The sequence below is a fragment of the Thermothelomyces heterothallicus genome, assembly GCF_042370625.1.
Source record: "Thermothelomyces heterothallicus CBS 202.75 unplaced genomic scaffold P884_scaffold_1, whole genome shotgun sequence".
In the NCBI taxonomy this organism is placed as follows: Eukaryota; Fungi; Ascomycota; class Sordariomycetes; order Sordariales; family Chaetomiaceae; genus Thermothelomyces; species Thermothelomyces heterothallicus.
In genome coordinates this window covers 3,242,505-3,269,098 of record NW_027192562.1, presented here as the reverse complement: position 1 = coordinate 3,269,098, position 26,594 = coordinate 3,242,505, and the positions used below count along the sequence as shown (strand labels likewise).

The window sequence follows — 26,594 nt, the reverse complement described above, 5'->3', positions numbered from 1 at the left end:
GTCAACATTCTTTGCGCCTCGGCGTCTCGCCCTTTTCTGCCTCAGTGTGGTCCTCTAACCCCAATGATATGGCAGGTGAAAATGACTGTGGCTCCCTAGTTTTCTCTTTTGTTGGTGACAGGGACGAGGGCCGAAGAAGCAAACAACCCCTGAAAGCGCTTAGCCTGAGGAACCTGCCGAGATCTGGTGTAATTAGAATGGGGCCTTTCCAAGTCTTGCAAAGATCGTTATGAGTGCGGTGGTGGACTAAATGGCCTTCCAAATATGGTTCTCAGTCAGCCTCCCGGGTCGCGTAATACCTTATGGGCCCCAGAGGGGCCAACCAGACGAGAGTAATAATTTAAGGGGAGTACATGTGCTAATTATAGACACACTTTACGGATACTTTACCACTGAATGTATGACGCATGCGGTATTACATGTGTTATTGCAAATCATGATCTCTTGATGTATGCACATTTGCGATCTAATTAAGCAAGTTTACTGAGTGGCGTAGGGGCGTCCGGCGAAAGGTAGCTCGTAAGCGCGAAGCGGTTCAGATGAACACAAGCGCCGGCAACAACAGGTCGGTGGAGATCGATTTGTCGAGCCTCACGATCAGGCCTAGTGAAACGCCGATATCAGGACCGGCCAGGTATTGAGCAAGGGCAAGCTTAGGGGGCCTAGGTTGAGGCAACCTACCATCCGGCCGAGGAAGCAGCCAAGCTCGAGTTCTCCCATGGTTGGGTACCGGGTAAGTTCAATTTGACTATTATGCTTCACGTCCCTGGCTATACTTGATCGAACTCGGGCGAAAACTGCCTTTCGTGAGGGAAGCAAGACTCCGTCTCGACACCCGAGACGGAACCCCATACTACGGAGGGCTACACATACACAAAGATAGGTAGTCACAGATAACGCTCGATGACTGATCGGATACCTGCCACGGAGAACCCTCCACTGTGTACTACTACATAAGCTGTCTTGGTCTTGGGACCGACATCGCCGGGGATCAGGGCAAAACTGCCCACAGATTCCGCACTCCCCAACCGAGACAAGATCGGGCCCCGATGCAGCTCACGTCAACCGTAGGGAGAGGTACGGTGTAGGTAGGTATATGTACAGAGAGTACGAAGTACTCCACGGTAACACGAATGAAGAATACGTTCATGGGTACAGAGTACTTGCCGAACGCAGTGATGAGCTTCCGGGAGCGTTGAAAGCAGTCTGCAGTGGGTGGCTATACGAAGGAAAAGAGTGCCTTGTTGAACTATCTACAAAGGAGACAAAAAGAGTGGTATTTATAGACAAAGGGACTGGCCAATGCGTTGAACAGCCTCATACAGCTGTGGCAAACGCGTGGCTAATACGCTTGGAAGCTCCACAGCTTCCGACAGTACTACTGTATGTAGGTACATATCTGGGTAACTACGGGTTAACACAACAATGCTCGGTCCCAACCCGGCTTACCCGCAGCACAGCTGCGCGGGGCAAGCGATCCTGCGGGGCTGACGCATTGCCCCGCAATCGCGCCATTTTCGGCAACCTTGGGAACCCTCGCGTAGTGCATATACCTCCTACCTTACTTACAGACAGCTGGGAGCCAGTGGGTTTCTGCAGTACCGCGTTCCAGAGAGGGAAGGCAAGGCCACTCCCCCGCTGTTCTCTCCGCGCTTTCCCACAATCGGGAAGCAAAGAACCCAGCAGGCTGAGCTACTACTACCTCTTTCAACCAAAACAAGCACCAGAACAACAACCACACCAAAGAAAGGGAAGAAAGAGCGGGAAGAAGTCAAAAAAAAAAGAAACAAAGATGGGCGATCACGTCAAAGACATCTCGACCCTCGCCGCCCTGGACGAACTGACCTCGACCCACAAGTACGTAATCATCGACTTCACGGCCCAGTGGTGCCCCCCCTGCAAGGCCATCGCGCCGCTCTTCCACAAGCTGGCCGGCGAGTACGCCCGCCCCGGGGCGCTCGCCTTTGCCCGCGTCGACGTCGACGAGGCCTCCGAAGTGGCCGCCAAGTTCGGCATCTCCGCCATGCCGACCTTCCTGTTCCTCGTCGACGGCGTCGCCGATGGCTTCGACGACGCCGGGGCCCTCACGGGCGCGGCCGTCCAGAGAACCGCGGACCGCGCCCTGTCGATCCGCGGGGCGGATCCCAAGAACTTGGTCAGCGCCGCCATCAAGCTGTCCGAGTTGGCAGCTAAGGAGCCGGTAGCCGGGGAGGTAACAGCCGAGGTGAGTTCGTCGCGGGCTTGAAGGGAGGAGGAGAGAGGGGGGGTTTTGTTTTTCCTTTGCATTGTGGCGAAGAATGATGCTAACAGCCACAACCTCCTCCTCCCGAACTTCCAGAGCGCTTAGGTGTCAGGGCGAGCGGGCGGACGGGACGTATCTACAGGTCGGCCATGTGACGTTGGCCGGCCGAGGTACGCCACATCCCGCAGGGACACCGTGGACTGGCGATGGATAACATCGATACCATCACCAGCAACTCAGCTGCACTTTCTGCGCTGCACAATGCTAGGTATCTTGCCTTAGTGCGTTGCCGCCCTGTTGGCAGACCAGAGCCAGGCATGTAAAGCCGACAGGTATCTCTCTAAGCATACATCTATGGTATCATCCCTCAAAACTCCAAACAAGTCACTCCAAAACCACCTAACAGCCAATCGAAACTCCCATCTACGCTGTACATGCTGCCACTTGGTGCAAAAGCGCCGTTGTTCAGACGCGACGAGATTGTGTCCCAGCTTCGCTTCCCACACAAAGTTCACCACTCTCTCCCTCTCGTCAATCTCCCCCCCTTTTAAAGCCGACCTGATAAGCCGGTTCCCTTCGTGTGCCTCATCTCCCCGAAATGGCGAACCATGCCCTTCGGCGGGAACTTAATCTCGCGAGCCGCGATTCTCTGTCTCGCCGCCATTGACCGGCACCGAAGGAGCATCCGAATCGCTGCCTTCTTGTAGCGACGACCCGCCCGGCAGCGACTTTCTCCCGCGAGACTTACCATCGCCGCCGGCACTCTGTCGCCGAGATGCCGCAATTCCTCCTCCTCCCTCCGCCTGGCCCCCGCTCCCCTCCCTCTCATCGCACGAACTATCCCCGTGCTGCCGCGATATCGAGAGCGACGGCCGACTGCCAATGCTCTTCGTCCTCGTGCTTGCACCCCCCTGACTAGAAGATCCCGTCTTGAATGCGGTGATCGCCCGCAACAGACCCAGATTCCAGAAGGACGTGCTCCCCGCCCCTGCCGCCGACTCCGACTGCGGCGATTGGTCGGCCCCCTCGGCCGAGGCAGAGTAAAGCGTGAACCCGGGTGTAGGCGGGACCGACGGTTCCTCCTGCGGCTTCGAGGTCCGCCGCTGCTTGATCAGCGCGCTTTCTTTGAGCGACCGCGACGGGCGTCTCTCCGGCGGGCTGCTAAGCACGCTTGCCGTGGGGCTGGTCAGGGCGCTGTTCGCCCGATTACGAGCCGGCGACGCGCCCCCGTAGGGCTGCTTTCTCCCCTCGCTCGCCAAGTTGTACGCGGAGTTCAGGGACGTCCCGCTGGCCTTTGCCGGGCTGAGGGACCGCTCGCTCCGCGCCGGCGTGCTGCTGCCGTCCGCCAGAAGGGCAGAGCGCCTGTCGCCGCCGTGCTCGATCCCTTGCCGCCAGCTCAAGATGCGGTCCGGGTGCGCGCCAACAGCGTGGAATTGGGGAGAGCCGAGCACGCTGGGCGGGACCGGCTGGCTGAGCGAGCCGCGCCGGCTATGTGCGGTGCTCCCGGCGCTGGTCCGCGTCAAGACACTGCCGCTGCGGCCCAGCCCGCCGCCGATGTACACGCCGCCGGCGCCGAGCTTGCGGCTGAACGTGCTGCCCGTCTCCCAGCTCTCGTGTCGGCGCTTCGCGTACGCGCAGTCCTGTCGGAACACCTTGATGATGCCGGTATCGCCGGTCGTGATGATGATATGGCCGTCGTAGTGCGTCGATCTCGCAATGTATGCCGGGCTGGGTTCGGGTCGTTTGCCAACCGGCTCGTGCGGCCTGCTTTGTTGCGAGTCGTTGGTGAGAGCGACCTGGCTAGCCGCCGCGCCGGCCGCCTCCTCCAAACTCTGGAGAACCACGGGTGGTGGGTTGCAGAGGTCGTAAATCGGGTCGCCACTCTGGCCGAGCAGCATGCGCGTCTTGGTTGGCGCAAACAGCGCCGTCGTGACGATGTCCCCGTGCGCCTCAAAGTACTCGCAGGGAGGTTTGTCCTTATCCTGGACAAGCGCACTGCCGCCTGTCAGGCTCCAGATAAATGTCTTTCGGTCCTCGCTTCCGCAGATGATGTGCTTTCCGTCGTCGGAAAAGGTGGCGGCAATCTGGCTGCATGCATTCTCGTGACCTTTGAGCTTGAGTAAAAGACTTTTGTCGTGCAAGTTATATACCCGTACGCGGCTGTCGTTTGACGTGATGAGCACCCGGACCTCCTCCCTAACGCCTGTTCCGTCCGCTGGTGCCGCCGCCGACACCGAAGCATCCGAATCTGGGGCTTGAGAGGTTCCCGTGTCTAACGGATTCGGCGGCGGGATGGTCATGGTCTGGATGCCCGTGATCTTGCTCCCCTTCGCGTTCTTTCCCCGGGACGACCGCACGTGAATCTGCGAGCTCAGTTTCAGCCCTTCCGTCTCGTAGAACATGCAATACCCGTTCAGCAGCCCTGCGATGGCCACCTTTCCGTCCGGTGAGAACGCAACGGCGGTGACGAGGTCTGGCAGCTGGGCCGAAAATGCGACCGCCTTGTCGGGGATGCTCCACAGCCGGAGCATAGTGTCGAGGGAGCCGGCCAAGAAGAAGCGGTCGTCGCGAGGATGGAAGGCCAAGCGGGTCACAAAGTCCTTGTGCTTGAATGTGCATAGGCATTCTGACCTGCTCATGTGCCACAGCCTGACAGTCTTGTCCATCGACGACGACAGCAGGAAGTTGTTCTTGCTCCAGCTGAGGTCGAGCACCTCCCCGGTGTGCCCCTTGAACTCCATTACCGGCTGCTCCCTAAACACAGGCGCGCTGAGCCTTTCCCCTGCGTCGCCACCGGCCACCTCGTCCTCTTCATGGGCGCGGCGTTCTTCGGCCGTCGAGAGCACGGCCCAAACCCTGACCACATAGTCGCGGCCTCCTGTGGCGAGAAATCGCCCGTCTTTGCTGAATTCGCTTGCCCAGATAGCGCCTCCCGACCTCACTGCTCTCCTATCGCCTGCGCCGGCCATGCTGACAGACACCATGGGTGCCTTGCCGGCCTCCGCAGCCGCGTCTTCGTCGTTCTCGGGCGGTCGTGTTCCAACTAGCTCCTGGGCAAGAAAGACGCGATTGAACTCTCGGGTTCGCTTGTTGCTCGACCGGGTCCGTATGTATCGCGGGGGCTCCTTGTGATGGGGCACGTAGCCTCCACCCACCAAGGGGCTCCCCAGGGTCTGACTGAAAACGCGTGCATTGACACCGTCCATGCGCGCTTCGCCTCCGAGTTCCGAGTCGGAGTCGAGATCCACGAGATCCTTTTTCTTGCCGGGCCGCATGCCCAGCCGGCTGAGGAACGAGCCTCCTCCCTTCTTGCTGCTACCCGGCACCAGCAGTCAGCTTATCGTTCCTTGCGCTGCGCCACGCATAGATAGGGGTTTGTTTAACCTCCTGTCCCTAGCGACCTCCCCCACAGGCGCCGCATTATTTCTCGAGACCTCGGAGCTGACCCGCGTCAGTCCCTCGGCCATCTGGGTCAAGCGCTGCGGTATTGACGGTTCCGTGTTCTTTCGCCTGAATATGTGCTAACCGCGTTCCTGTTAACCCGACGGGCTCGTTGTGCACAGAATCGTTCTCGGCCGGAGGGTGGAGCTCACCTGAGAAAGGGGGTCTATCGCCGAGTTAGAACCAGTCGTGTGCGCCGTCGAGGAGGCACCTTGCCGAGCTACGTCCGCCCTGCTGGTGGCACCGTTGACCGTACCCTCGAATGTTGCCGCTGTGGTGCCGGCCTCTGAAGCATTCTTGTCCTCGGTGTTCCTGTCGTTGCCTCTGCCTCTGACTGTAAGCACAGTACTGGTGCTAGTGTTGTTGCGCGACAAGGTCGACGGACTTTTTGTGCTGGGGCTTGGAGGGTGGGCGTGCGAGGTTGTCGTGGCTTGGCTTTGGGTGGTTGCTGCCGACGCATAATAAGCCTTCAAGTATCATTGAATACGACAGATACGCGTATATGCAAGCTCCGAACGTAACCGGAGGTCCGCAGTACCGTCTGCCTACTTCGTACCCACCAACTGGAGAGCCCAGGGAAGAAGCAGAAGGGATGCGGGATGCGGATTGGAGACGGTCAGGTGGCCATACCTCTAGCGTCGAGCGAACTTGGAGGTCTTGGGAGTGACCGTGATGATGACGGTGTGCCGAGCTTCCTTGGAGGCGAAGGGGACTGCCCGGTACTGCCATCCATCGGCGGCGGCGGACTCTCGTGCTGGCGCCCGAGGGGGGGCGCCGCTGACTTGATCGTCGACCACATCCCCGTCATGCTCCAAGGTTGCCTGACATGTGAGCACGCGACGGGAACTGCTAACGAAGAATCGTTGTAAAGCGCCGGGATGAAATGGCTTTCGGGAATTAGAACCCCCCGACTGCCGGCGCCAGCACCTTGTTACAGTAGACGGGTCTGTGCCGTCTTCCGACCTTCTGCGCTGATTGGCTGGCAGTTGCGAACCTCGGCCATGAGACCCCGCAATGTCTCACCGACTTGCGCCACAAGGCGTTCTTGACTCAAAACTCCCGGTATCGGTAACGCAGGTCAGGGTCGAAGCGCGTCACGCGAGTACGGATTACACGAAGTGGTCAGTTCGGCCCGGCTCCCTCGGTGCACCGTCAAAATGCACGAGAATGAAGTAGGTTGAGGTCGTCGGCGAACCGACGGGGCTATCGGATGAGGGCTGGTGGTTGACCTTTGTTTCGTGCTGCGTTGCACCGAGTTTCCATGCTTTTTTTTTAGCGACTTGGTGGTTGCATCATCGATTTGTCCGGTTCCTGTTGTCTCGCTTCCTAGCACTACACGTATGGGACAATTTCCAGGTTTTACGCAGGAGTCGGCGAGGCAGGATGACGGCTCCTCCGGGACTCGTGATTGACATGCAACCGACTGTAATCCGTACTCCGTGACACAGTGACCGGCAGTATCGAATATCAGAGGAGCACGGAGTAGCGTAGCGAGGTGGCCAGATGTGACAGGAAAATGTCTCGTTAGAAGCACAAAACAGCTCATTGCGGTCCAAATGACGGTGTGTAACGTCATTCCGCATTGGCTTGCAGACGGAAACGGCAGCGTACGCGATACCGTGACGTAATGTATGTACTGTATGTACCGTATGTACCGTATGTACCGTATGTACCGTATGTACCGTATGGTATGCACAGTCCTTTACACCCCCGTTTGGTCATTAACTGCCCGCTGGTTTGCTCAAGCCGAGGGTGTGTGCTCGCCTTGGTCTCGGACAACTCGGAAAGTCATAGTTTAACAGGCATTTGAGAGCTTCGGAAGGAAATTCAGATCACCATATTGCCCTCACCGGAATCACCTACGGCTTCTTCCTCGTCGTCCTCATCCAGGTCCAGTATAGGATACGTCAGAATCGCAGCGATGCCGCCCAGAGATTCCAGACGCTTGCCGCTTTCGTGGTCGCTGCTGAGCAGTCGAACCTCTCCGCCATCTTCCTTTACCTTGTCCACGAGTGCAACGTACTTTTTCCTCGTCGCGACGTCCATGCTTCGGAAGAAGCCATTGTTGACAAACAGAACCCCTCCTCCCCGGCCCACCGCGCCCTCGGAAACGGCCTTCTCGACGGGCTTGGTGCCATACCACGCCCTCCCATCGTCTTTGCGAAGACGGTCGTAGAATTGGTCCATCAAATTTGTCTCGGTTGTAACCTTGGCGTTCTCCAAGATCTTTTTTACTTTGGTGCTCTTGAGCACCTCGTTAAGGCTGTGAACGTGACCGGACGTTGACTGCACCACGACCGCCTCCTTTGCAATTCTCTGGAGAGCTTTATCGCCCGTTCTAGAGGCCTCGGACGCCATGTAGGCACGAAAATCGTCTGCGGCAAACCCGGGGCTCGCCAGGAGCAGCGTTCGGGGGATGCTGAAATCAACATTGTTGCGCAGACTCGAGAGTGTCTTTTCGTAGAACGACGACATTGTCCCTGTCGACTCCTTTGCTGTAGAGCGCTTCTTCGGTATCGGGCTCTCGATTCGCTGTTTGACGATCGTCCGAAACTCTGTAATCAAGCAGATATTGGCCAAGCCCTCCTGCATGACGACAGCGGCAATCGCCTCGGGCCGATCTTCACTTAACGCCTCCTTCAAAGACTGTATCGCCACCGAGTCCCACCCGGAGCTCTTCCATATCGTGAACTTGATGTCCGCCTTCTCGTACTTGAGCGTTATTGTGTGGTGTTGCCCGACGCTGACCCAATCGTTCTCGTTGACTACAGTGCCCGACACCTTGAGCTCCGACGCGAGCGGGTCGAAGAAAGTCGACTTGACTCGGATTGACAGGTTTGTGCGTACGCTCTTTCCAACTGTAGAGCCAGTCGCCGTCGTCATTGTGACCTTGCGGACAGCCGGGGCGTGAACGACGTCTCCTTCCGCGATCAAGTTGTTAGCGTGCCACATGTCCTCGGGCTCGACGATCAATAGCGAGACCCCGGCATCTTCGTCGACGGCGTCGATGGTCTGTTTTTTTGAAGCGAACCGCATCTTTGTTGCCGGGATTCAAAACCGTGCTGTTCTCGAAGGCGAGTCAGTAGTCTTCAAACCCAGGCGGTTCGAAGCTTGTTGAAGCTCTGTGCAGAAAGGTTGCTGTGGCGGGGCAATCCGGTTGTAGCGGGGTACCACGAACATATGTACGGATTAATCCGTAGAGCTTGGTCGGATGTGGGGTTGTCGCGCAGCGTCGGGTCTTGTTTGTGCATACTACTGTTAGGTAGTACTCACTACAGTTCACCAAGGGCATTTCACGACGTATTGTAGACTGCGACTCCCTGCTTATCTCCAAGTAATAGAAAGAGCTATAGAATACATCACCGACTTGATCCATCAAACAGTACCAAGTACAAATTATATTTAATAATGCTGTGAATTCCAGCCTGGGATCTCTACCATCCTCGCAGTAGGGCTGAACACGGCTGAAATACAGGGGTCTGTTGGAGGTGGGCCCTCGGAGCAGTGGTATCCAAGAGACGGGGCGAGGGCGGGGTACTGCACTGTAATCCGTAGTGCGGATTGATGTTAAATATTCCTCCGAATAGTAATTACATACATACCCTACGTCTATGGTTCCTTACTAGGTGTCAGTGTTGAGACTGGAATCGACTTCAAAAAGACTCAACATGTTTCTGTCTGAAGAATCATGACATTGCGAGTTTAATGCTGCCAGTCACCTAACAAGATTGCGACAACTGTTGATCCTGTTCGCCAATGAAGGCATTGGTTTTCCTGGCAGCAGTCCTCCGTGCCCTGGGAACCCCAACCGGCAACCGTACTGGTCAACATGGACGCAGGCTGGGATTGGTCTAAATTCTCCAATTTTGCATGACATGCAGCTAGTAGTGTAGGTTGCCAAACATTGACCAAGCACGTTGCGGCCGCCAACAACCGTAAGCCAACTCAGTAGGTGGTACGCATGCAAGAGAGTCGAAATGTGGATAAGGTCAAATGCAGGGTGCTGTTGCTGCCTTGTCGTCCTCTTTCCCTTGTGCACAATCACCAGGCTGCAATGCGGCCCTGATCCCTAATTATCTGGCCGCTTAGCAGTCACCGGGAGTGATTCAGCTCCTCGCCCAACGGGAGCCACGTCCCTGACTCCCCTACCTGGAGGTATGTAGGTTTTTAAAGGCTCATTAAAGGTTCGACCACGGCAACCCCGGAGCTGGTTCCCGCCACGATCAAACGCCCATCATGAACAACATACTCGCTCTCGCAAGCACGTCGTTGTTGAGCGACAGCACATCTGCCGAAGACCTCGAACGGCGGATCCCCGGCTTTTCAGTGCTGCAGGACTTCTTCAAGAAATGGCTCAAGCTCGACCTCACGACAATTCTCGCCGCCGCCGCGTTGCTAGGCGCGGCATCGTCGGGCGCACAAACCGTACAGCACACAGGGTCGAGGATCTACTGGTGGGTCGTGCGCTTCTTGACGGCATCGGTCTCCATTGCTGGCAATGACCGCCTTAACCGCGAGGTGCTCAACTGGTTGGGAGCCAATGTGCTCATGAAGAAAGGCACGCGCATCTTGACTGTCAAATCTGAGTCGACCCGCAACAACACGTGGTCCTACCGCCGGGGTTCGCAGGAGCGCAACGACTACCACCACGAGAAGCTCGTGCCAGTGCAATATCTCCCCACCTTTGGAACGACGTGGTTCATTCACGACCGCAACATCTTCATGGTCCGCCGCATCCTGACCAGCAGCTCGCAGTATAATATCGCGTGGGACTGGACACCGGACGAGTACGCGGGAGCGCCCGAGGGCAATGAACCGCTCGTGGTCATGTGCCTCGGGCGGTCTGTCGAACCAATAAAGAGGTTCCTCAACACATGTCGTGAGTTTTCCGACAAGCAGCGCGAGACGTGTATCACGGTCCGCAGCAGCAAGCACAGTTATGACGGGTTGTGGGATACGACCATCCTGCGGCCATTGCGCCCGCTTGAGACGGTGCACTTCGACGAAGAAATCAAAGAGGCGCTGGTTGCGGATATGGAAAAGTATCTAGATGTCAACACGCGCAGGTTTTACAACAGGCGCGGCATCCCCTACCGGCGAGGGTTTCTCCTGTACGGGCCTCCCGGCACTGGCAAGACCTCGCTCTCGCTCGCCCTGGCCGGGAGGTTTGGGCTGGAACTGTACCTTCTTCATATGCCCAGTGTCCACGACGACACATCGCTCGAAAGACTGTTTACTGCCCTGCCACCGCGGTGTATAGTGCTCCTCGAGGACATCGACGCGGTTGGCATCAAGCGTCGTCCGCGGATTCGAGATCATCATGACAGCTCGGACAGCGACGACGATTCTGACAAGAGCAGCTCGGACAGAAACATCGGCCTAGAGCGGTCACGTTGCACCCTTTCGGGGCTGTTGAACGTACTGGACGGGGTCGCTTCACAGGAAGGGCGGATCGTGCTGATGACATCCAACTATGCAGACAAGCTGGACAAGGCCCTCATCCGCCCGGGAAGGGTTGATAAGATGCTGTATCTGGGCCACATCTCGCCACGCAGCAGCGAGCTGATGTTCCTCCGCATGTTCAGTCCCGATGAAGACGGCGCAGTGCCGACGAACCGAGCAGTTCAGCTTTCCCAAGACCAGCTGAAGAAGCTAGCAGTCGACTTTAGCAAGTGCATCCCGGATGGAGTGTTCACGCCTGCTCAGGTTCAGGGTTATCTCCTTGATCACAAGGATTCGCCCGTGAATGCGGCAGCCAAGGCAAAGGAATGGGTGCCAGAGGAGATCCGGCTCATGGAGGCAGCGAAGGAAAAGGAAAAGAAGGCAGCCGAAGCCAGAAAGAAAAAGAGAAAGGAACGAAAGCGGAGAAGAGCGGAGAGGCTGGCAGAGGCATTGCGGAACTATGATTCTGAGGAGGACCTGGAAGAACTACGGCAAAGAGTGAAGGTGGCGAGAAGGAGGAAGCAGACAATCACGCAGGATGCAACTGAACCAGAGGAGGCAGATGTGGACAGGAAGGCTGGAGATAAGGAGGAGACAGCGTCCGAGAATCGCAAAATCGGGAGCATTCCGAATGGCGAGACACCCAATGGCATCCTGCAGGAAAGCGAGGAGGAACCAGGAGCAAAGGCGGACGAGAACAATGCTGCCCATCCGAAGGTCAATATTACCGGCACGGAAGCCCCACAAGATAAGAAGGTCTCTGGGGGTCATTGACCAGGCTATAATTATCACAAGAGCACCGAGATGGTCGATATGCGGGCGTTGAGGGGGTGGGAGTTGGTGGAAGAAGTCGGATGTATTGGGTGCAATGCCCTTTGCATGACATTAATTATGAGCCCTGGTTTTCAGGTGCCAGTTATGGATGAAAATCAAAGATGAATTCAAGATGAAAGAAATAAATATCATTTCAGCGCTTTGGGACACGGGAGTCGTCGACCCAGGCTTCTCAATTCAAGCAGGATTATTTACGGAAGCCCAAAAAAAAAAAAAAAAATCGATCCTTAAAGATGGATCTTGCACTTCCTTTCACCTTCCCAGTGAACTTGATAGCAGGGTCAGGTTTCATCCCCTTGACTGATGAATAATTAATTAATCGGATTGTTCCAGACCTCTCTTTCGTGCCCTTCTCGGTTCAGATCTAATTAACTAATTACCTTCAATCGGTACAGAACATTTGACTCGAGTCGAAGTCCGTTGCCCCTCGCTCACTTCCTGGTACCCCAACGGCTCCTTCCGGGAGCAGCACTTACAGGTTCAGTCATACGGGGAAGGTCCCTTATTGAGTCACTCCGGGGCGGGGTGCGGGAGGGAGCAGGAGCTTCAAACAAGGGAACAGATTTCCGGCTTGCAACGAACCAAGCGATCCCCTTCTTTTCAAAATTTGCTGCATTCTGGCAATCTCAGCCATCACCGGCAAACGGTAATTATAATAGCAAATCACTGGCCCTTGTACGCGTCTCGCCGCGTAATTAAATAATTTTAAAGGCAGTGCAGAGACAACCCAACCAGCTCTTTTGATTCTCGACTTCAACGCCAAAATCGCACTCAACATGAAGCATCTGTCTCAGGACCAAAACAAGAACTCCACAGCGGCCGGCCATCCGGGTACCGGCCAGGCCGAAGGTTCAAATCCGGCATCCCTGATTAGGGACCTCAATATAGGCTCAATCAAGGAATCGGCCGACTACCCGACCGATAAACCGACGGCCACTGCGGAACCCGCCCCGGCCGAGAATCAAACTCTGACTCGGGTTGGTTCCGCGGACAGGCCTCGGACTCCTTCTCCGAACCCGGCTCCGAGCTTGGATACGGTGACGCAACCGGACAGGACCAGCACTGAGCTCCCTGCAAACCTCAAGGAGCGCATCAAGGAGTCATACGACGCCATCGCGCCGGTTTACAACCAGTGGACATTGCTACACCAGGCGCGCCGCATGCACTACACGACCCGGCTGCTCGGGTTTCTCCGAGCCGACCGCAGACACAAAGATGGGGGTGACTACAGGCGCGGGGAGGAGAAGGAGGAGAACAAGGAGGAGGAAGCGGTGAAGAGGCTGCCAGACTCGGCGGGAGAGGGCCTGGAACTCATCAACCTGAACGGGATGCGCGCGCTCGAGGTGGGCTGCGGGACTGGGGTGCCGGTCCTCGAGATCCTCCTTGCTAAGGAAATGGAGACGATCGGTGTAGACATCTCGGCAACCCAGATCGCGCTCGCGCAGGCGCACTTCCCCACCCAGACGGCCACGGGCCAGGCGGTGTGGGAGCAGAAGGACATGATGGTTCTCGGCTACCCGCCGGGCGAGTTCGATGTCGTCATCGGGCTGTACAGCCTGATCCACCTGCCGCGCGAGGAGCAGAGGATCTTCCTAAACCGCGCGCACCGGTGGCTCAAGGCCGGCGGCATGCTCATGATCAACTTTCCGAAGGAGGAGCTGCAGGGAGACGTCATGGAGCACTGGCTGGGTCAGGACAAGGGCTGGATGTTCTGGAGCAGCTGGGGGGAGGAGAAGATGATGCAGATCATCGAGGACCTGGAAGGGATGGAGGTACTGCTGAGGGAGGTGACCGAGACCGATGCCGCAGATCCGGCCTTTGTGTGGGTGGTTGCGAGAAAGAATCGGGTGGAGGGCGCAGAGGGGCCGGCAGACGGAACGGCCAGGAGGGAGGGCGCCGCGGAAAATCCAGGGAGCACAATTGAGTAATTGGAGAGCTAGGGAGGGCTAGGGAGTGCTAGGAAGCTAGGCTCAGGACACCAAGGTCTGAAGAGGGCCAGCGAACCGGAACCGGGTAGAGATCTAGCCGAATCACAATGGGAAGAGTCAATGGGTGACTTGAGGAGAGGACCGAGGAAAGTGCGAGAAAACGAACTGAGAGAAGGATGCCCCTCGCCCTTCATTGTCCTATGCGAGCTGGCATCATACGCAATAATCGGGCCGCAGCATGTGCATGTATCATTGTTCCGTTCGTACTTGCCGGCCATTGGTAGACCGGAATTCGCATATTAGGTCAACACCCAATTCCCGATTCCACTCGTAGTCGTCACAACTATAAAATTTCTTAGCGGAATCCACACGTCACAAGAACCAATCAATCCATGCCTAGTGGCAGTTATCACATATGTATATATAGTAATTAGTAGGTAGATACATCTAGTATTCCGAACAGTTCGGATTACATAATTTTTCCGAAGATTCATGGTGCTTGAAATTCAGGGTATCGAAAATGGTAGTAGTGGTTGTGCCAAACGCTATGTAATGTACTGTACACACATACGAGTAGGTAATTAGACTGTGCATTGTATGTCAATGTAAGCCTTGAGGAAGTAGATATCACGAAACTCGAACACTGCTTCGATGGATTCATGGTGGTGCCCTTGTCTGATTCTTATCGATCCGAAGTCTGTTCTTTCTTGACATGTGACGAACCGTTATCAAGCAAGCTCGGTTACCAGCGTGCTTATTGGTCGTTTTGTGATTAACATTTTGAGCGATGTTCCCACAGCGGCGCCAAGGCAGACAAACCCGTCCGAACGCATTACGTCAAGTGCGTGTTAGCGGGTCCCACGCCAAGGATCTCACCCGGGACCTGTGGAGTCTGATGAAGGATCCCGAGAAAATCTCAATTGTTCGGGTTGTCACCAAATATTACATAGGACAGCTGCCGTTAACCCCTACCATGTGATGAATCATTTGATGCTGTTTAGTCAAGGAAATAAAGAAAAAGAAAAAAAGAGAAAAGAGAAAAAGGGAGAGGAAAGAAGGAAGGAAGAAAGAAAGAAAGACGCAGGGCCTCTGGAGGTGAATCTAAACGATCCGGAATCAGCAGTACGAGGTATCTATGTATGTGAGTACTATACAAGGGAGCGAGAAACCACGACTACTAGTACCTACTCCGTTGTTGGTGGTGCATGTACGTACTTTGTATGAAGTGATCCATCCATGTCCTTTTTGGCGGTTCCTCTTGGCTGCTTCGGGTCCATCCCGGCAACTACCAGGCTCCTATGGCGTCACGGCTCGGTGGGTAGACGGAAACAAGCCGAGGAATAGCTCCGTGGGGGCGCCCAGTTCTGTCGAGATGACAAGTGCTCCACAAGACGGTATTCGGCGCCAACTTTGGTCCGATCTAGATTGGCATTCTAGGAACTATCGTATTTTTTAACGTCGTCGTCGTCCCCCCATTCCTTCCTTCCCGTGAAAGGGGTTACATGGCTGAGGGCTCTCCTCGAATGTCATGACAACGGAGCATCACCGACCACGATGTCGGCTGCACAGAAACAAGAGAGCGCGGGTGAGCAGCACCCGGCGCTCGGCAGCGCCACGAGTGCTAGCAGCTTGACCGCGCGTGACGACACTTCGGAAACCGTGGGGGGAGACGACCGGGTCCAGAACCACGAGGCGAGCCCGTTGCGGGATGTCCTGCAAGATGTCCTGCAAGAGGGCACGTCGAACGAGCTTCATCGGATTGCTACGGCGCTTTCACGACACCGGTCTCGCGGCACGGCCGGGCCGGAGACGGCGGAGTCGGATCCTGCTCTGGACCCGGAATCACCACACTTTGACGTGGCCAAATGGGTCCAGAACTTTGTCTTCCAGCTCAAGCAGCAGGGCCACAAGCCGAGCCAGCTGGGCGTCCTCTTCAGGGACCTCGACGTCTTTGGGTCCGGCTCGGCCCTGCGGCTCCAGGAGACGGTCGACTCGGTCTTGTTGGCGCCCCTACGGGTCGGCGAGCTGTTGTCCCGGAACAAGCAACATAAGCACATCCTGCACGGGTTCAACGGCCTCCTCCGGGGCGGAGAGCTGCTGGCGGTGCTCGGCCGGCCAGGCTCGGGATGCAGCACTTTTCTGAAGACGCTCTGCGGGGAACTTCACGGTTTGACCTTGGGCAAGAACTCGACCATCCACTACAACGGAGCGTCGCAGGAGCGGATGAAGAAGGAGTTCAAGGGAGAGGTCATCTACAACCAGGAGGTACGCCAGTTCTCCCCATCACCCCTCAACAAACCCTCCCCCCCCTTTTTCTCCCCGGGTTCTCTATCCGGAAGAAGGAGGTGAAGAGGGAGCTAGAAAACGAAGGAAGGAAGGAAGGAAAAGAAGGAGGAAGAAGCTGACAAGACGAGCTGTGGAACAGGTCGACAAGCATTTCCCTCACCTCACGGTCGGGCAGACACTCGAATTCGCCGCTTCGATGCGGACGCCCTCGCGGCGCATCGACGACATGTCGCGCGCCGAGTATTGCCAGTACATCGCCCGGGTGGTCATGGCCATCTTTGGGCTGTCGCACACGTACCACACCAAGGTGGGCAACGACTACGTCCGCGGCGTGTCGGGAGGCGAGCGCAAGCGGGTCAGCATCGCCGAGATGATGGTGGCCGGCTCGCCCATCTGCGCGTGGGACAACAGCACCCGCGGGCTCGACTCGTCCAGCGCGCTCAAATTCGTCCAGGCGCTGCGCTTGTCGTCCGACCTCGGCAAGCACGCCCACGCCGTGGCCATGTACCAGGCCAGCCAGGCCATCTACGACGTCTTCGACAAGGTCACCGTGCTCTACGAGGGGAGACAGATCTACTTCGGCCCGGCCAGCGCGGCCAAGGCCTACTTTGAGCGCCAGGGGTGGTACTGCCCCCCGCGCCAGACCACGGGTGACTTCCTGACCTCGGTCACCAACCCGGGCGAGCGGATCCCCCGGCCAGGCATGGAGCACAAGGTCCCGCGCACTCCCGAGGACTTTGAGCGCTACTGGCTCGCCTCGCCCGAGTTCCGCGCCCTCCAGGACGACATGGCCCGCTACGACGCCGAGTTCGAGGGCGACCGCCAGGCCGAGAGCATCGCCGCCCTGCGCGAGAAAAAGCACTACCGCCAGGCCAAGCACGTCCGCCCAGGCTCCCCCTACCTGGTCAGCGTGGCCATGCAGGTCAAGCACAACACCAGGCGTGCCTACCAGCGCGTCTGGAACGACCTCGCCGCCACCGCCACCAACATCGGCTCCAACCTCATCCTCGCCCTCATCATCGGCTCCATCTTCTACGGCAACCCGGACGCCACCGCCGGTTTCGACGGCAAGGGTTCCGTCCTCTTCATGGCCATCCTGCTCAACGCCCTCACCGCCATCTCCGAGATCGAGAGCCTGTACGGCCAGCGCCCCATCGTCGAGAAGCACGCTTCCTACGCCTTCTACCACCCCTGGACCGAGGCCGCCGCGGGTATCGTCGCCGACATACCCGTCAAGTTTGCCGCCGCCGTCGTCTTCAACCTCATCGTCTACTTCCTGGCCGGCCTGAGGCGCTCCCCGGCCCAGTTCTTCCTCTACTTCCTCATCTCGTACGTCTCGACCTTTGTCATGAGCGCCGTCTTCCGCACCCTGGCCGCCATCACCAAGACCGTCTCGCAGGCCATGGCCCTCGCCGGCGTCCTCGTCCTGGCCTTGGTCATGTACACCGGCTACATGTAAGCTCCCAAGTCCCTCTCTCTCTCTCTCTCTTTCCCATTGCTAACACGACTCTGTTTCAGCATCCCCGTCCCCCAGATGCACCCCTGGTTCAGCTGGATCAGGTGGCTCAACCCCATCTACTACGCCTTCGAGATCCTCATCGCAAACGAGTTTCACGGCCGCGAGTTTACCTGCTCCTCCATCGTGCCGCCCTACTCATCCCTCGTCGGCGACTCGTGGATCTGCGCCACCATGGGTGCGGTCCCCGGCCGGCCAACGGTCAGCGGGGACGCCTACATCGACGCCATGTACGGCTACACCTACTCGCACGTCTGGCGCAACTTTGGCATCCTGCTGGCCTTCCTCGTCGTCTTCACCGCCATCTACCTGGCCGCCGTCGAGCTCAACTCGTCCGTCACCAGCACCGCCGAGGCCCTCGTGTTCCCCCGCTGGGACATCCCCGCCCACCTGAACCCCCGCCGCAAGAGCGGGAACAAGGAGCGGGCCGACGAGGAGGCGGCAGCGGCAGCAGCGGCAGCGGCAACAGCCGGGGATGAGAAGAAGAAGGTGGAACAGGGACCTCAGGACCTCAACGGCACCAGCATCGAGCCCCAGCGGGACATCTTCACCTGGAAGGACGTCGTCTACGACATCGACGTCAAGGAGGGCAAGCGCAGGCTGCTGGACCACGTCTCGGGATGGGTCAAACCGGGTACCCTGACCGCCCTGATGGGCGCCTCCGGAGCCGGCAAGACGACCCTGCTCGACGTCCTCGCCCAGCGCACATCCGTCGGCGTCGTCACGGGCGACATGCTGGTCAACGGCAGGCCGTTCGGGGCCGACTTTCAGCGCCAGACTGGCTACGTGCAGCAGCAAGGTATGGTAGTGTTCCTTTCCCAACCCCCCCCCCCTTTTTTTTTATATTGCTCCTCTTCTTCTTTCCTCTTTGTAATAGCTGGCTCCGGGCAACAAAACTGATGAGACCTCCCGCAGATCTTCACCTCGACACCGCCACCGTCCGAGAGAGCCTCCGGTTCAGCGCCATGCTCCGCCGCCCCAAGTCGGTCAGCAAGAAGGAAAAGTTCGCGTTCGTCGAGGAGGTCATCAAGATGTTGGGCATGGAGGAGTACGCCAACGCCGTCGTCGGCGTCCCCGGCGAGGGCCTCAACGTGGAGCAGCGTAAGCTCCTGACCATCGGCGTCGAGCTGGTCGCCAAGCCCAAGCTCCTCCTCTTCCTCGACGAGCCCACCAGCGGCCTCGACTCCCAGAGCGCCTGGGCCATCTGCGTCTTCCTCCGGAAGCTCGCCAACGCGGGGCAGGCCGTGCTGTGCACCATCCACCAGCCCAACGCCCTCCTCTTCCAGCAGTTCGACCGCCTGCTCTTCCTGGCCAAGGGGGGGAAGACGGTCTACTTTGGCGATATCGGGGAGAACTCTCGGTTGCTGCTCGATTACTTCGAGAGGAACGGGTCGCGCCGCTGCGGCGACGACGAGAACCCTGCCGAGTTCATGCTCGAGATCGTCGCCGAGGGCGTCAACCGCGACGGCGAGGACTGGCACTCGGTGTGGAAGAAGAGCAAGGAGTGCAGCGAAGTGCTGGCCGAGATCGACAGGATACACGAGCAAGGCCGAGCAGCGGCGACCGAGAAGCAGACGAGCGGCGGCTGCGGCGGCGACGAGGGCGACAGCGGCGACGAGTTCGCCATGCCCTTCTGGTCCCAGGTCTGGGCTGTCACGGAGCGCATCTTCCAGCAGTACTGGCGGATGCCCGGCTACGTCTTGGCCAAACTGCTGCTGGGCATCATGGCCGGCCTGTTCATCGGTTTCACCTTCTGGAAGGCCGACAGCACCCAGGCCGGCATGCGGAACGTCGTCTTCTCCGTCTTCATGGTAACCACCATCTTCACCACGCTCGTGCAACAGGTAAGTATCCAGGACCTGCTCCTCCTCCTCCCCTCTTTAGTTAAAGTACCTAGACATAATAAGGCATGGCTAACTCGGAGAGCCTTTGCCAGATCCAACCCCTTTTCATCACACAGCGCTCTCTCTACGAAGTCCGGGAGCGCCCGAGCAAGGCGTACTCGTGGAAGGCCTTCCTCATCGCCAACATCGTTGTCGAGATCCCGTACCAGATCCTCACGGGCATCCTCGCCTTCGCCTGCTTCTACTACCCGGTCGTCGGCATCCAGGCGTCCGTCCGCCAGGGCCTCGTCCTGCTCTTCACCATCCAGCTCTTCATCTACGCCAGCGCCTTCGCCCACATGACCATCGCCGCCCTCCCGGACGCCCAGGCGGCCGCCGGCATCGTCATCCTCCTCACCATGATGAGCACCATCTTCAGCGGCGTGCTGCAGACCCGCGTCGCCCTGCCGGGCTTCTGGACCTTCATGTACTACGTCTCGCCCTTCACCTACTGGATCGCCGGCATCGTCTCCACCGTCCTCCACGACCGCCCCGTCGCCTGCTCCCCCGCCGAGAGCCTCGTCTTCGACCCGCCCCCCAACACGACCTGCGGAGAGTACCTCGCCCCGCTGGCCGGCCGGGCGGCCGGCACGCTGCAGAACCCGTCCGCCCGCGAGGCGTGCCGCTACTGCGCCTTCAGCGTCGCCGACCAGTACCTCGAGGGCGTCGACATCTACTGGGAAGACCGGTGGAGGAACTTTGGCATCATGTGGGCGTACATCGTCTTTGACATCGTCGTTGCCATTGCCGTTTACTATCTCTTCCGGGTCAAAGGCAAGGGCTTCCAGGGTTTGTTTAAACGTTTCAAGAAGGACTAGTCAGGATTAGACGGGTTGGAAAGAAGAGGAGGAGTTGGTGGCGATGGTACCCAAGGGGTGGAACAAAATCACTAATTACACATAGATTGGCCAAGGGGGCATGGTATTTTGTCCTTTGTGCGTTGAGGCTCTCGTACTTATTTTTAGATACCTAGAAGACGCGTAATGTTTATACAGTCGGTTGATTTTTTGTCTTTTCCTGGTGCTTTTCGTGTTTAACGCCTGAGAGTGTCCCGAGTTGTCACGAATCTCCCTCGGCCTAATCAATGCTTGGAACATCATTGATCTCGTTTGTACATGCACTTATCATCCCTGTCCTTTCGTCATGCACAGGACCGAGTGAGTATATAGAGATTCTGCGCAGTGCCTTGTAATTATTAATTACAGATCAGTTCATCCGGGGGATGGAGCTCAGGGGTAGGTGATGTACTGTAGCACTCTATTAAATGGCTCGCCCTAGCGGTACCGTCCTAGAGCTCCAGGGGCACGCAGACCTATCCAGACAGCTTGGTAAGCTTTGACATACACACTCCTATGAGAAGCTCTGGTCAACGAAGAATGAACCAAAAGCCTGACGCAGAGCGATGAAGTCCCCTCAAGAAAGACATATTATTAATTAGTGTGAGCTTTAATTAGGTAATTACCTAACCTCTACCATTCTCGTCCTTTCTGGGTACAAAGCCTCAGATGAGAATAAGTGAATGCTACCTCGGGCTCTACAGCTAGATTTCTGGATGGTACGCATTTTTGAACATTTTGGAAAGATAAGAAAACTAGCGGAAGCGACCAACGTTTTTCTTCCCTGCTCGCTCAAACCCCATGTCCGTGAGCAACTGATAACAATACAATTAGTCATGTACACCGTAAGAGATAGATACTACAGGTTCAATCAACGTGTCGTTGAGTCCTTTTTCCAACGCTACTCGCGGGTTCTAGAAAATAGCAGTGATGGAACCTCCTCCGTTCCTCAAAAGTCCCGGGATTCCCGGAGGTATCGGAACCGGCGGTCCGGAGAAACAGGGGCACGGATGCAGATGTGGTCCTCGCCGTGGCGTGTGTGTTAAAAAGTGGCTAAGATATCTAATTAGGTAGTTCTGTCCCGGATGTAGACTCTAGAATACCTAGACCGGAAATTTTCTGGGGGTCGTCTAGGAGGTCTAGATTTCGGGCGGAACTCTATTAGCTGTTGGAATACGAGGGCCCTGATGACGCTGGGTGGCGAGGGGCGTTGTTCAGCTCGGCGCGGTTCCTCCCTCGTGCACATACCCGCGTTCTCACTCTCCTCGCTTCTGCAAGGATTGACAGCGTGCCGTCCACGCCTTCCCAGACGAGCGGTTAATATTGGACCAAAGTTACATTGTTTGCCAATTCAAGAGCGCCCAGTTCGAGCCGCATCTGCAACCCCGCAGAGGGAGGGCGCCTCGTTGGGTCCCCAGCCTGTGGTGTACGGATCCGTACACTATTGCATAGGCGTGAACTCCGAGTAATATATTGAATTCTGAGATTCCCGGAGTGGAAAAGAACGCGAGGGGACGGTTAGGCTCCCCGGTGCCCGCCGAACTCCCTTCTCCGCTTTGCCCGAGATCTGGGTTGCAGCACCAGAAACCAATCCCTCCTACCCATGTGGCAGTCAAAGAGAGAAATTTCTCGCGGTATGAGGGCGGCTGTTTTACACAATCGCTCTTGTACGACTTACAGTTCGAGCATCAGCTAGTCTGCATTCTTCATTTGCAGCCGAGAGTTTTTGACGCTTTTGTGGCTGCCGAGAACTGATAACTGTTGAGGCTCTTTTGACCCTCATTACACACAATCACACTGTTGCGACATGGAATCATATCATCAACAATGTGAGTGGGCAAAATGCGTGTGTTGTGCATGGATCTACATATACTACGTACATACAGCACTCCGTACCTAATATGCAGAATGGGAGTCGCTGTTGGGTGGTCTGAGGACCGCTACCCAAGGGACGCATTACCCCTGGCGGAATCTCCCGCGCGTGTCCTGCGGAACAGCTAACGCACATCCGGGAATGAAGAAGAATATAAACCCGAGGTAGTATCTGACTGGCTTTCCGCCATCGGGGACGGACGCAGGGCCGTCCAAAATATTGCGATGCCACGATCTCTTGGCTCTCCCCAAACGGGACTGAACGCAAAACGGGGCCCTGGTGTTAGTCCTCCCAAGTCACGTCGGGCTGAGGCTCTGCTCAAGACTGCTAGCTTGGGGTTAGTCTGGACCCCCTGAAGGTGTCCAGGTACCCCGCCACCTGATCTCTTGTCCCAATCTAGTACTACTCAATGGTATCGCCCATATATACCAATAGCTTCATGTGATATTCAAGCCGCGCACATGCAGACGGAGGATACGGCTGCCCCAGCTGAAGAGCCATGAGCTTGGCTCTCGTCGGCTAGGGATGGGACTGCCTGATGGTGGCCGAGCACGACTTCGTTGTCCGCTCGTGGGGGGTCATTACCTTACCATTGCAGAGCGGGATCAAAAGGAATCAGCTTGGCGAGAACCAATGTCACTGTGTTATCTAGCGTGCCGCTTATCGCCGCTATGAGATCGGTTTTTTTTTGTTTTTTTTTGTTTTTTTTTTTCCAATGATCGGTGATGCCGACGACTATAGGACGGGCTATTAGCGAAGCATAAATACGCTAAGATGTCTCTCCTACCTCGATGCTGTCAATCCGGCATCTTACCACGCTAAACATCTTGTCACCCATCCACGAAATCACCGCCCTACAAAAAAAAAAAGGGGGGGGCCAAATTCCAGCCCTTTAAGACTCCCTCGCCCTCACCATGCAGCACATTCTCGCTCTTGCGGCTGTCGTGCCCGCCGTCCTTGCGCAGACCTACTACGGCTGCTACACCGAGATACCTGCTCGCGCCCTGACCGGTTCTTCCCTGGTCGACTATGAGAACATGACCATTGCTGTCTGCGAGGCTCACTGTACGGGACTGGACTTTGACATCTGGGGCGTCGAGTACGGTGGCGAGTGGTGGGTCTTCTCTCTCCTTTACCTTGCTTTTCTTTTTTCCTTTTTTTGGGGGGGGGTTCAAAAAGAATGAAAGAAATCAAATAAAGAAGAACAATTTGCTAAGCTTTGGAACATCCAAGAACAGCTACTGCGGCAACGCCCTCGCCCAGGGCTCGTTCCCCGCCTTCGTGACAGACTGCGCCATGCCGTGCCCGGGCGACGCGGCGACCGTGTGCGGCGGGCCCAACCGGCTGTCCCTCTACGGCGCGTCCGAGGAGGCGCCGGTCGTGACCCCGCAGCCGCACGACCCGGTGAGCGAGACTCAGTACGCGGGTTGCTGGAGCGAGGTAGAGGGCGGCGCGCGCGCCCTCGCCGGCACCAGCGCCTTCTCCCTCTCCGCCATGACCGTCCCCGTCTGCGGCGACTACTGCCTCAACAGCGGCTTCCTGTGGTTTGGCCTCGAGTACGGCGCCGAGTGCTACTGCGGCGAGGAGCTCAGTGTCAACAGCACCAGCGTCGCCGAGGCTGACTGCGACATGCCGTGCTCGGGCGATGCGGCGACCACGTGTGGCGGTTCGAACCGGCTAAGCGTCTACCAGTGGGTGCAATTAATCTAGAGGTTGTTAAGGGAGGGACGGTCGTCTCAAGAGGGTACCTAAGCTTACTACGAAGGCAAAGGGCGACCCTTAATTAGACGAAGTGGACAGACAGGGCAAGAAGACAAGAGATGGGGGGGGGGGGGGAGGCCCAAGTGTACCTGATATGACAATCTAGGTATTTTTTTTTCTTCGTTACTTCACATTGCTTGATCGCAACCAAAATCAAGGAAGAAAACAAATGCCTGTCCTCCAGAACTTCTTCTCTCATGGGAACGAAGGGAACTACGCGGTTAGCCAGCTCAGTGCTCTCAGAAAAACTAATTACCCGTTTTCCCACTCCTCCTCTCTGGCCGTCGTTGCAAAGGTGCTTCGTTCCTCCATAACGGCGAGCCGGTGCCGACGCGCCCGCTCGAAGGTCGCGCCCGACGGCCGGCAGGCGCGGCTCTTCATGCCGCTTTAGAGCAGCAGCTCCTCTGATGATGTGACACATCTGCCGGCGCCACGCTCGAGTAGCAGCTGGAATACCTCCGGGGGGATGTTCCCCAGCGTCTTGGCCTCGGTGCCAAAGACGGCCTTAGTCCACCAGTCGAATTGCTGCGGCGGTACATTGGTGGTCGAGACGATGCGCCGGAGTGGGTCGACGAGCCACAGCGCAATGAAGCGGCCTTGGCCGGGCTCGTTGCGGTCCTTCAGGCTGAATGAAGAGACTCGATGCTGAGTACAACAGTGAGGGAAGGGGCAATTAGTCAGTTACATATTACGACGGTTAATGACAAACTTCGCGGGATGATACCCCAAAAACTTACAAGATGTTGGGAAACGTGAGAAGCCGTCCCTCTGGTGTTTCCACGCTCCCATAGGTCTGGACGGTCTCCCTCCCTTCTTGATGCCCGCCCAGTCGGGTGCCTGCCGTAGATTCGCTCGCACACCTTATACATGTCCTGACCGATCTGGTCCTCCATCTCCGCCTGGGTGGGTGCTCTCGGTCATCATGCGGAACGAGAGCCGGCGCGGCGTCACGTTTTCCGAGTCTAGATAGTACAGCGCCGTTGCCACAATGCATTCGTTTATCTGCCCTCAATCTGTGCTGCTGTCAGCATACACCCTTTTTTGTTGTTTTTTTTTCTTTTCGTTTCCTTTGGAACAGGGTGGAAAGAACAAAGGGGGAGGGGCGGCCCTGGTGCGGTTAATCTAAGCCGCAGTGACGACGTACGTGCCACCCGCCAGCAGGGAAATCGGGCTTTTCGGGCGTCAGCTCGATCGAGGCCATCTTCACAATGACCTGCTAACCCGTGTCCTTGAACCGGTCGCGGACGCTCTGCTCGATCTTGTAGGTGACAGGTTCAAAGCCCCGTACCCCTGGAAGCAGAGGGTCTCTAATCTGCGTCCACTTGAGGTTTTTAATCCTCCGCAACATGGCCTCTTCATCCCAAGGCTCAACTTGCTCGTCCAAGTCGTCGGTATCCTCGTCATGATACTCGATCGAGCCATGTTCTTTCTCGTACTGGGCCAGAACATCCGGGTTATACTCCTCCCAGATACCTTCTTCATCCTCCTCACTGATACAGATTGCGTTTTGAGCACTCCGTTAGCCGGTTCCACCAATTTGATGTATGTAAGTAAAGTACGGAGTAGCTACTGGAACTAAGACGGGGGTGAGGCTCACGTGTACATGGGGAGGGAGAAGTCGAGCCGGACTGGCAAGCCACCGAGGCCGTGACAGCCCTACCGCTAAGCACCCGCTCCCAAGCGGGGATGGCGGTGTCAACGAGCTGCTCAATCAGCCGGTAGATTTCGGGGTGCTTGTTGGGATGAAGATTGTTGATGTAACTGATGAAGCGCGCGGTGCCGTCATCACGGAAGGCCAGGTTGGCGGGTAGTCACTGATACTTCTCAGACCAGTATTCTCTCCTGATATTGTGACCACTGGTGCGCCGGTTGTTCTCGTCATCTTCGAGCTCGGCCTCGTCATCGTCAAGGAGCGGTTGCAAAGGCTCGCCCTTACCGGCCTATCGGTCGACGGCGTCGGCCACCCCCACGAGCTCGCGGCGGAGAAAGTTGGTTTCGCCTGCAATTTTTTCTTTTTGTTTTCGTTAGGCACTCTTGGAGTGGGGGGAAATTGAATTGAAGGCTGAAATTAGCAATAAGCGTGCCGAAAGTTTCTGGCCTACCTTAAACTAAGGGGTGCATCGAAGGGTGGAACAAATCAAGCACATTGTCATTGCTCCCAGGATGCCAGTCGGGCTCGGCGCCCTGGTCCGCAATGAGTTTCTCAAACTCCCTCTTCAGGCCCTGCTGGATCTCGCTGCTCACGAGCCCGTCGGCCTTGAGGGCGGTGTTGAAGCACGCAAACAGAGGGCGGTGGGATCTTTGGGTCAAGTCGAGGGTGAAGACTTTGGGCTTTGGTGCCTTGATTTCGAACCAAAACCAGGTAATTATGGCGAGGCTTGGTTGGAGTAATTAAGGTAGTGTAGGATCCCTGTCAGAAGCTGTAGAGCTTCTAAGAGTGTTAGCCACATACGTACCACAGCGTATAAGGCGTCGTCGCCAACGTAAGTCGGACCCCCCATCAATGGAACACCCCATCAATGGAACACTTGGCAAACCTTGGCACCCACACC

General features: G+C 57.0%; 8 protein-coding genes across 8 annotated transcripts; 5 read left to right on the top strand and 3 right to left on the bottom strand.

Annotated features, from left to right (window-relative positions):
* The first annotated feature begins 1,773 nt into the window (after positions 1-1,773).
* P884DRAFT_254294 (thioredoxin-like protein) lies at positions 1,774-2,416 on the top strand. Its single transcript, XM_069440882.1, has 2 exons — positions 1,774-2,224; positions 2,339-2,416. Exons 1-2 carry the CDS (start codon positions 1,793-1,795, stop codon positions 2,345-2,347), a joined length of 441 nt encoding a protein of 146 aa, XP_069302260.1. The 5' UTR covers positions 1,774-1,792; the 3' UTR covers positions 2,348-2,416.
* A 452-nt stretch (positions 2,417-2,868) lies between these two features.
* Positions 2,869-5,709, bottom strand: P884DRAFT_188852 (WD40-repeat-containing domain protein; the record flags this gene model as incomplete). Its single annotated transcript, XM_069437394.1, has 2 exons — positions 2,869-5,554; positions 5,627-5,709. 2 exons carry the CDS (start codon positions 5,707-5,709, stop codon positions 2,869-2,871), a joined length of 2,769 nt encoding a protein of 922 aa, XP_069302259.1.
* A 1,612-nt stretch (positions 5,710-7,321) lies between these two features.
* On the bottom strand, positions 7,322-8,808 carry P884DRAFT_254290 (uncharacterized protein). Its single transcript, XM_069440881.1, has one exon. The coding sequence runs from the start codon at positions 8,717-8,719 to the stop codon at positions 7,511-7,513; it is 1,209 nt and encodes a 402-aa protein (XP_069302258.1). The 5' UTR covers positions 8,720-8,808; the 3' UTR covers positions 7,322-7,510.
* A 913-nt stretch (positions 8,809-9,721) lies between these two features.
* On the top strand, positions 9,722-12,055 carry P884DRAFT_254289 (BCS1 N terminal-domain-containing protein). The gene has a single exon (XM_069440880.1). The coding sequence runs from the start codon at positions 9,920-9,922 to the stop codon at positions 11,897-11,899; it is 1,980 nt and encodes a 659-aa protein (XP_069302257.1). The 5' UTR covers positions 9,722-9,919; the 3' UTR covers positions 11,900-12,055.
* A 680-nt stretch (positions 12,056-12,735) lies between these two features.
* Positions 12,736-13,887, top strand: P884DRAFT_235520 (S-adenosyl-L-methionine-dependent methyltransferase; the record flags this gene model as incomplete). Its single annotated transcript, XM_069439953.1, has 2 exons — positions 12,736-13,180; positions 13,259-13,887. 2 exons carry the CDS (start codon positions 12,736-12,738, stop codon positions 13,885-13,887), a joined length of 1,074 nt encoding a protein of 357 aa, XP_069302256.1.
* A 1,428-nt stretch (positions 13,888-15,315) lies between these two features.
* On the top strand, positions 15,316-20,590 carry P884DRAFT_235518 (ABC transporter-like protein). Its single transcript, XM_069439952.1, has 5 exons — positions 15,316-16,152; positions 16,313-17,628; positions 17,692-18,488; positions 18,605-19,533; positions 19,626-20,590. The coding sequence occupies exons 1-5, from the start codon at positions 15,442-15,444 to the stop codon at positions 20,388-20,390; spliced, it is 4,518 nt and encodes a 1,505-aa protein (XP_069302255.1). The 5' UTR covers positions 15,316-15,441; the 3' UTR covers positions 20,391-20,590.
* Positions 20,591-23,148: 2,558 nt separating this feature from the next.
* P884DRAFT_306122 (WSC domain-containing protein) lies at positions 23,149-24,084 on the top strand. The gene is made up of 2 exons (XM_069445101.1): positions 23,149-23,395; positions 23,520-24,084. Exons 1-2 carry the CDS (start codon positions 23,196-23,198, stop codon positions 23,989-23,991), a joined length of 672 nt encoding a protein of 223 aa, XP_069302254.1. The 5' UTR covers positions 23,149-23,195; the 3' UTR covers positions 23,992-24,084.
* A 345-nt stretch (positions 24,085-24,429) lies between these two features.
* P884DRAFT_296317 (uncharacterized protein) lies at positions 24,430-26,543 on the bottom strand (the record flags this gene model as incomplete). The annotated part of the gene is made up of 7 exons (XM_069444400.1): positions 24,430-24,667; positions 24,780-24,879; positions 25,264-25,532; positions 25,672-25,803; positions 25,864-25,982; positions 26,188-26,382; positions 26,499-26,543. The coding sequence occupies 7 exons, from the start codon at positions 26,541-26,543 to the stop codon at positions 24,430-24,432; spliced, it is 1,098 nt and encodes a 365-aa protein (XP_069302253.1).
* Between the last annotated feature and the right edge of the window lie 51 nt (positions 26,544-26,594).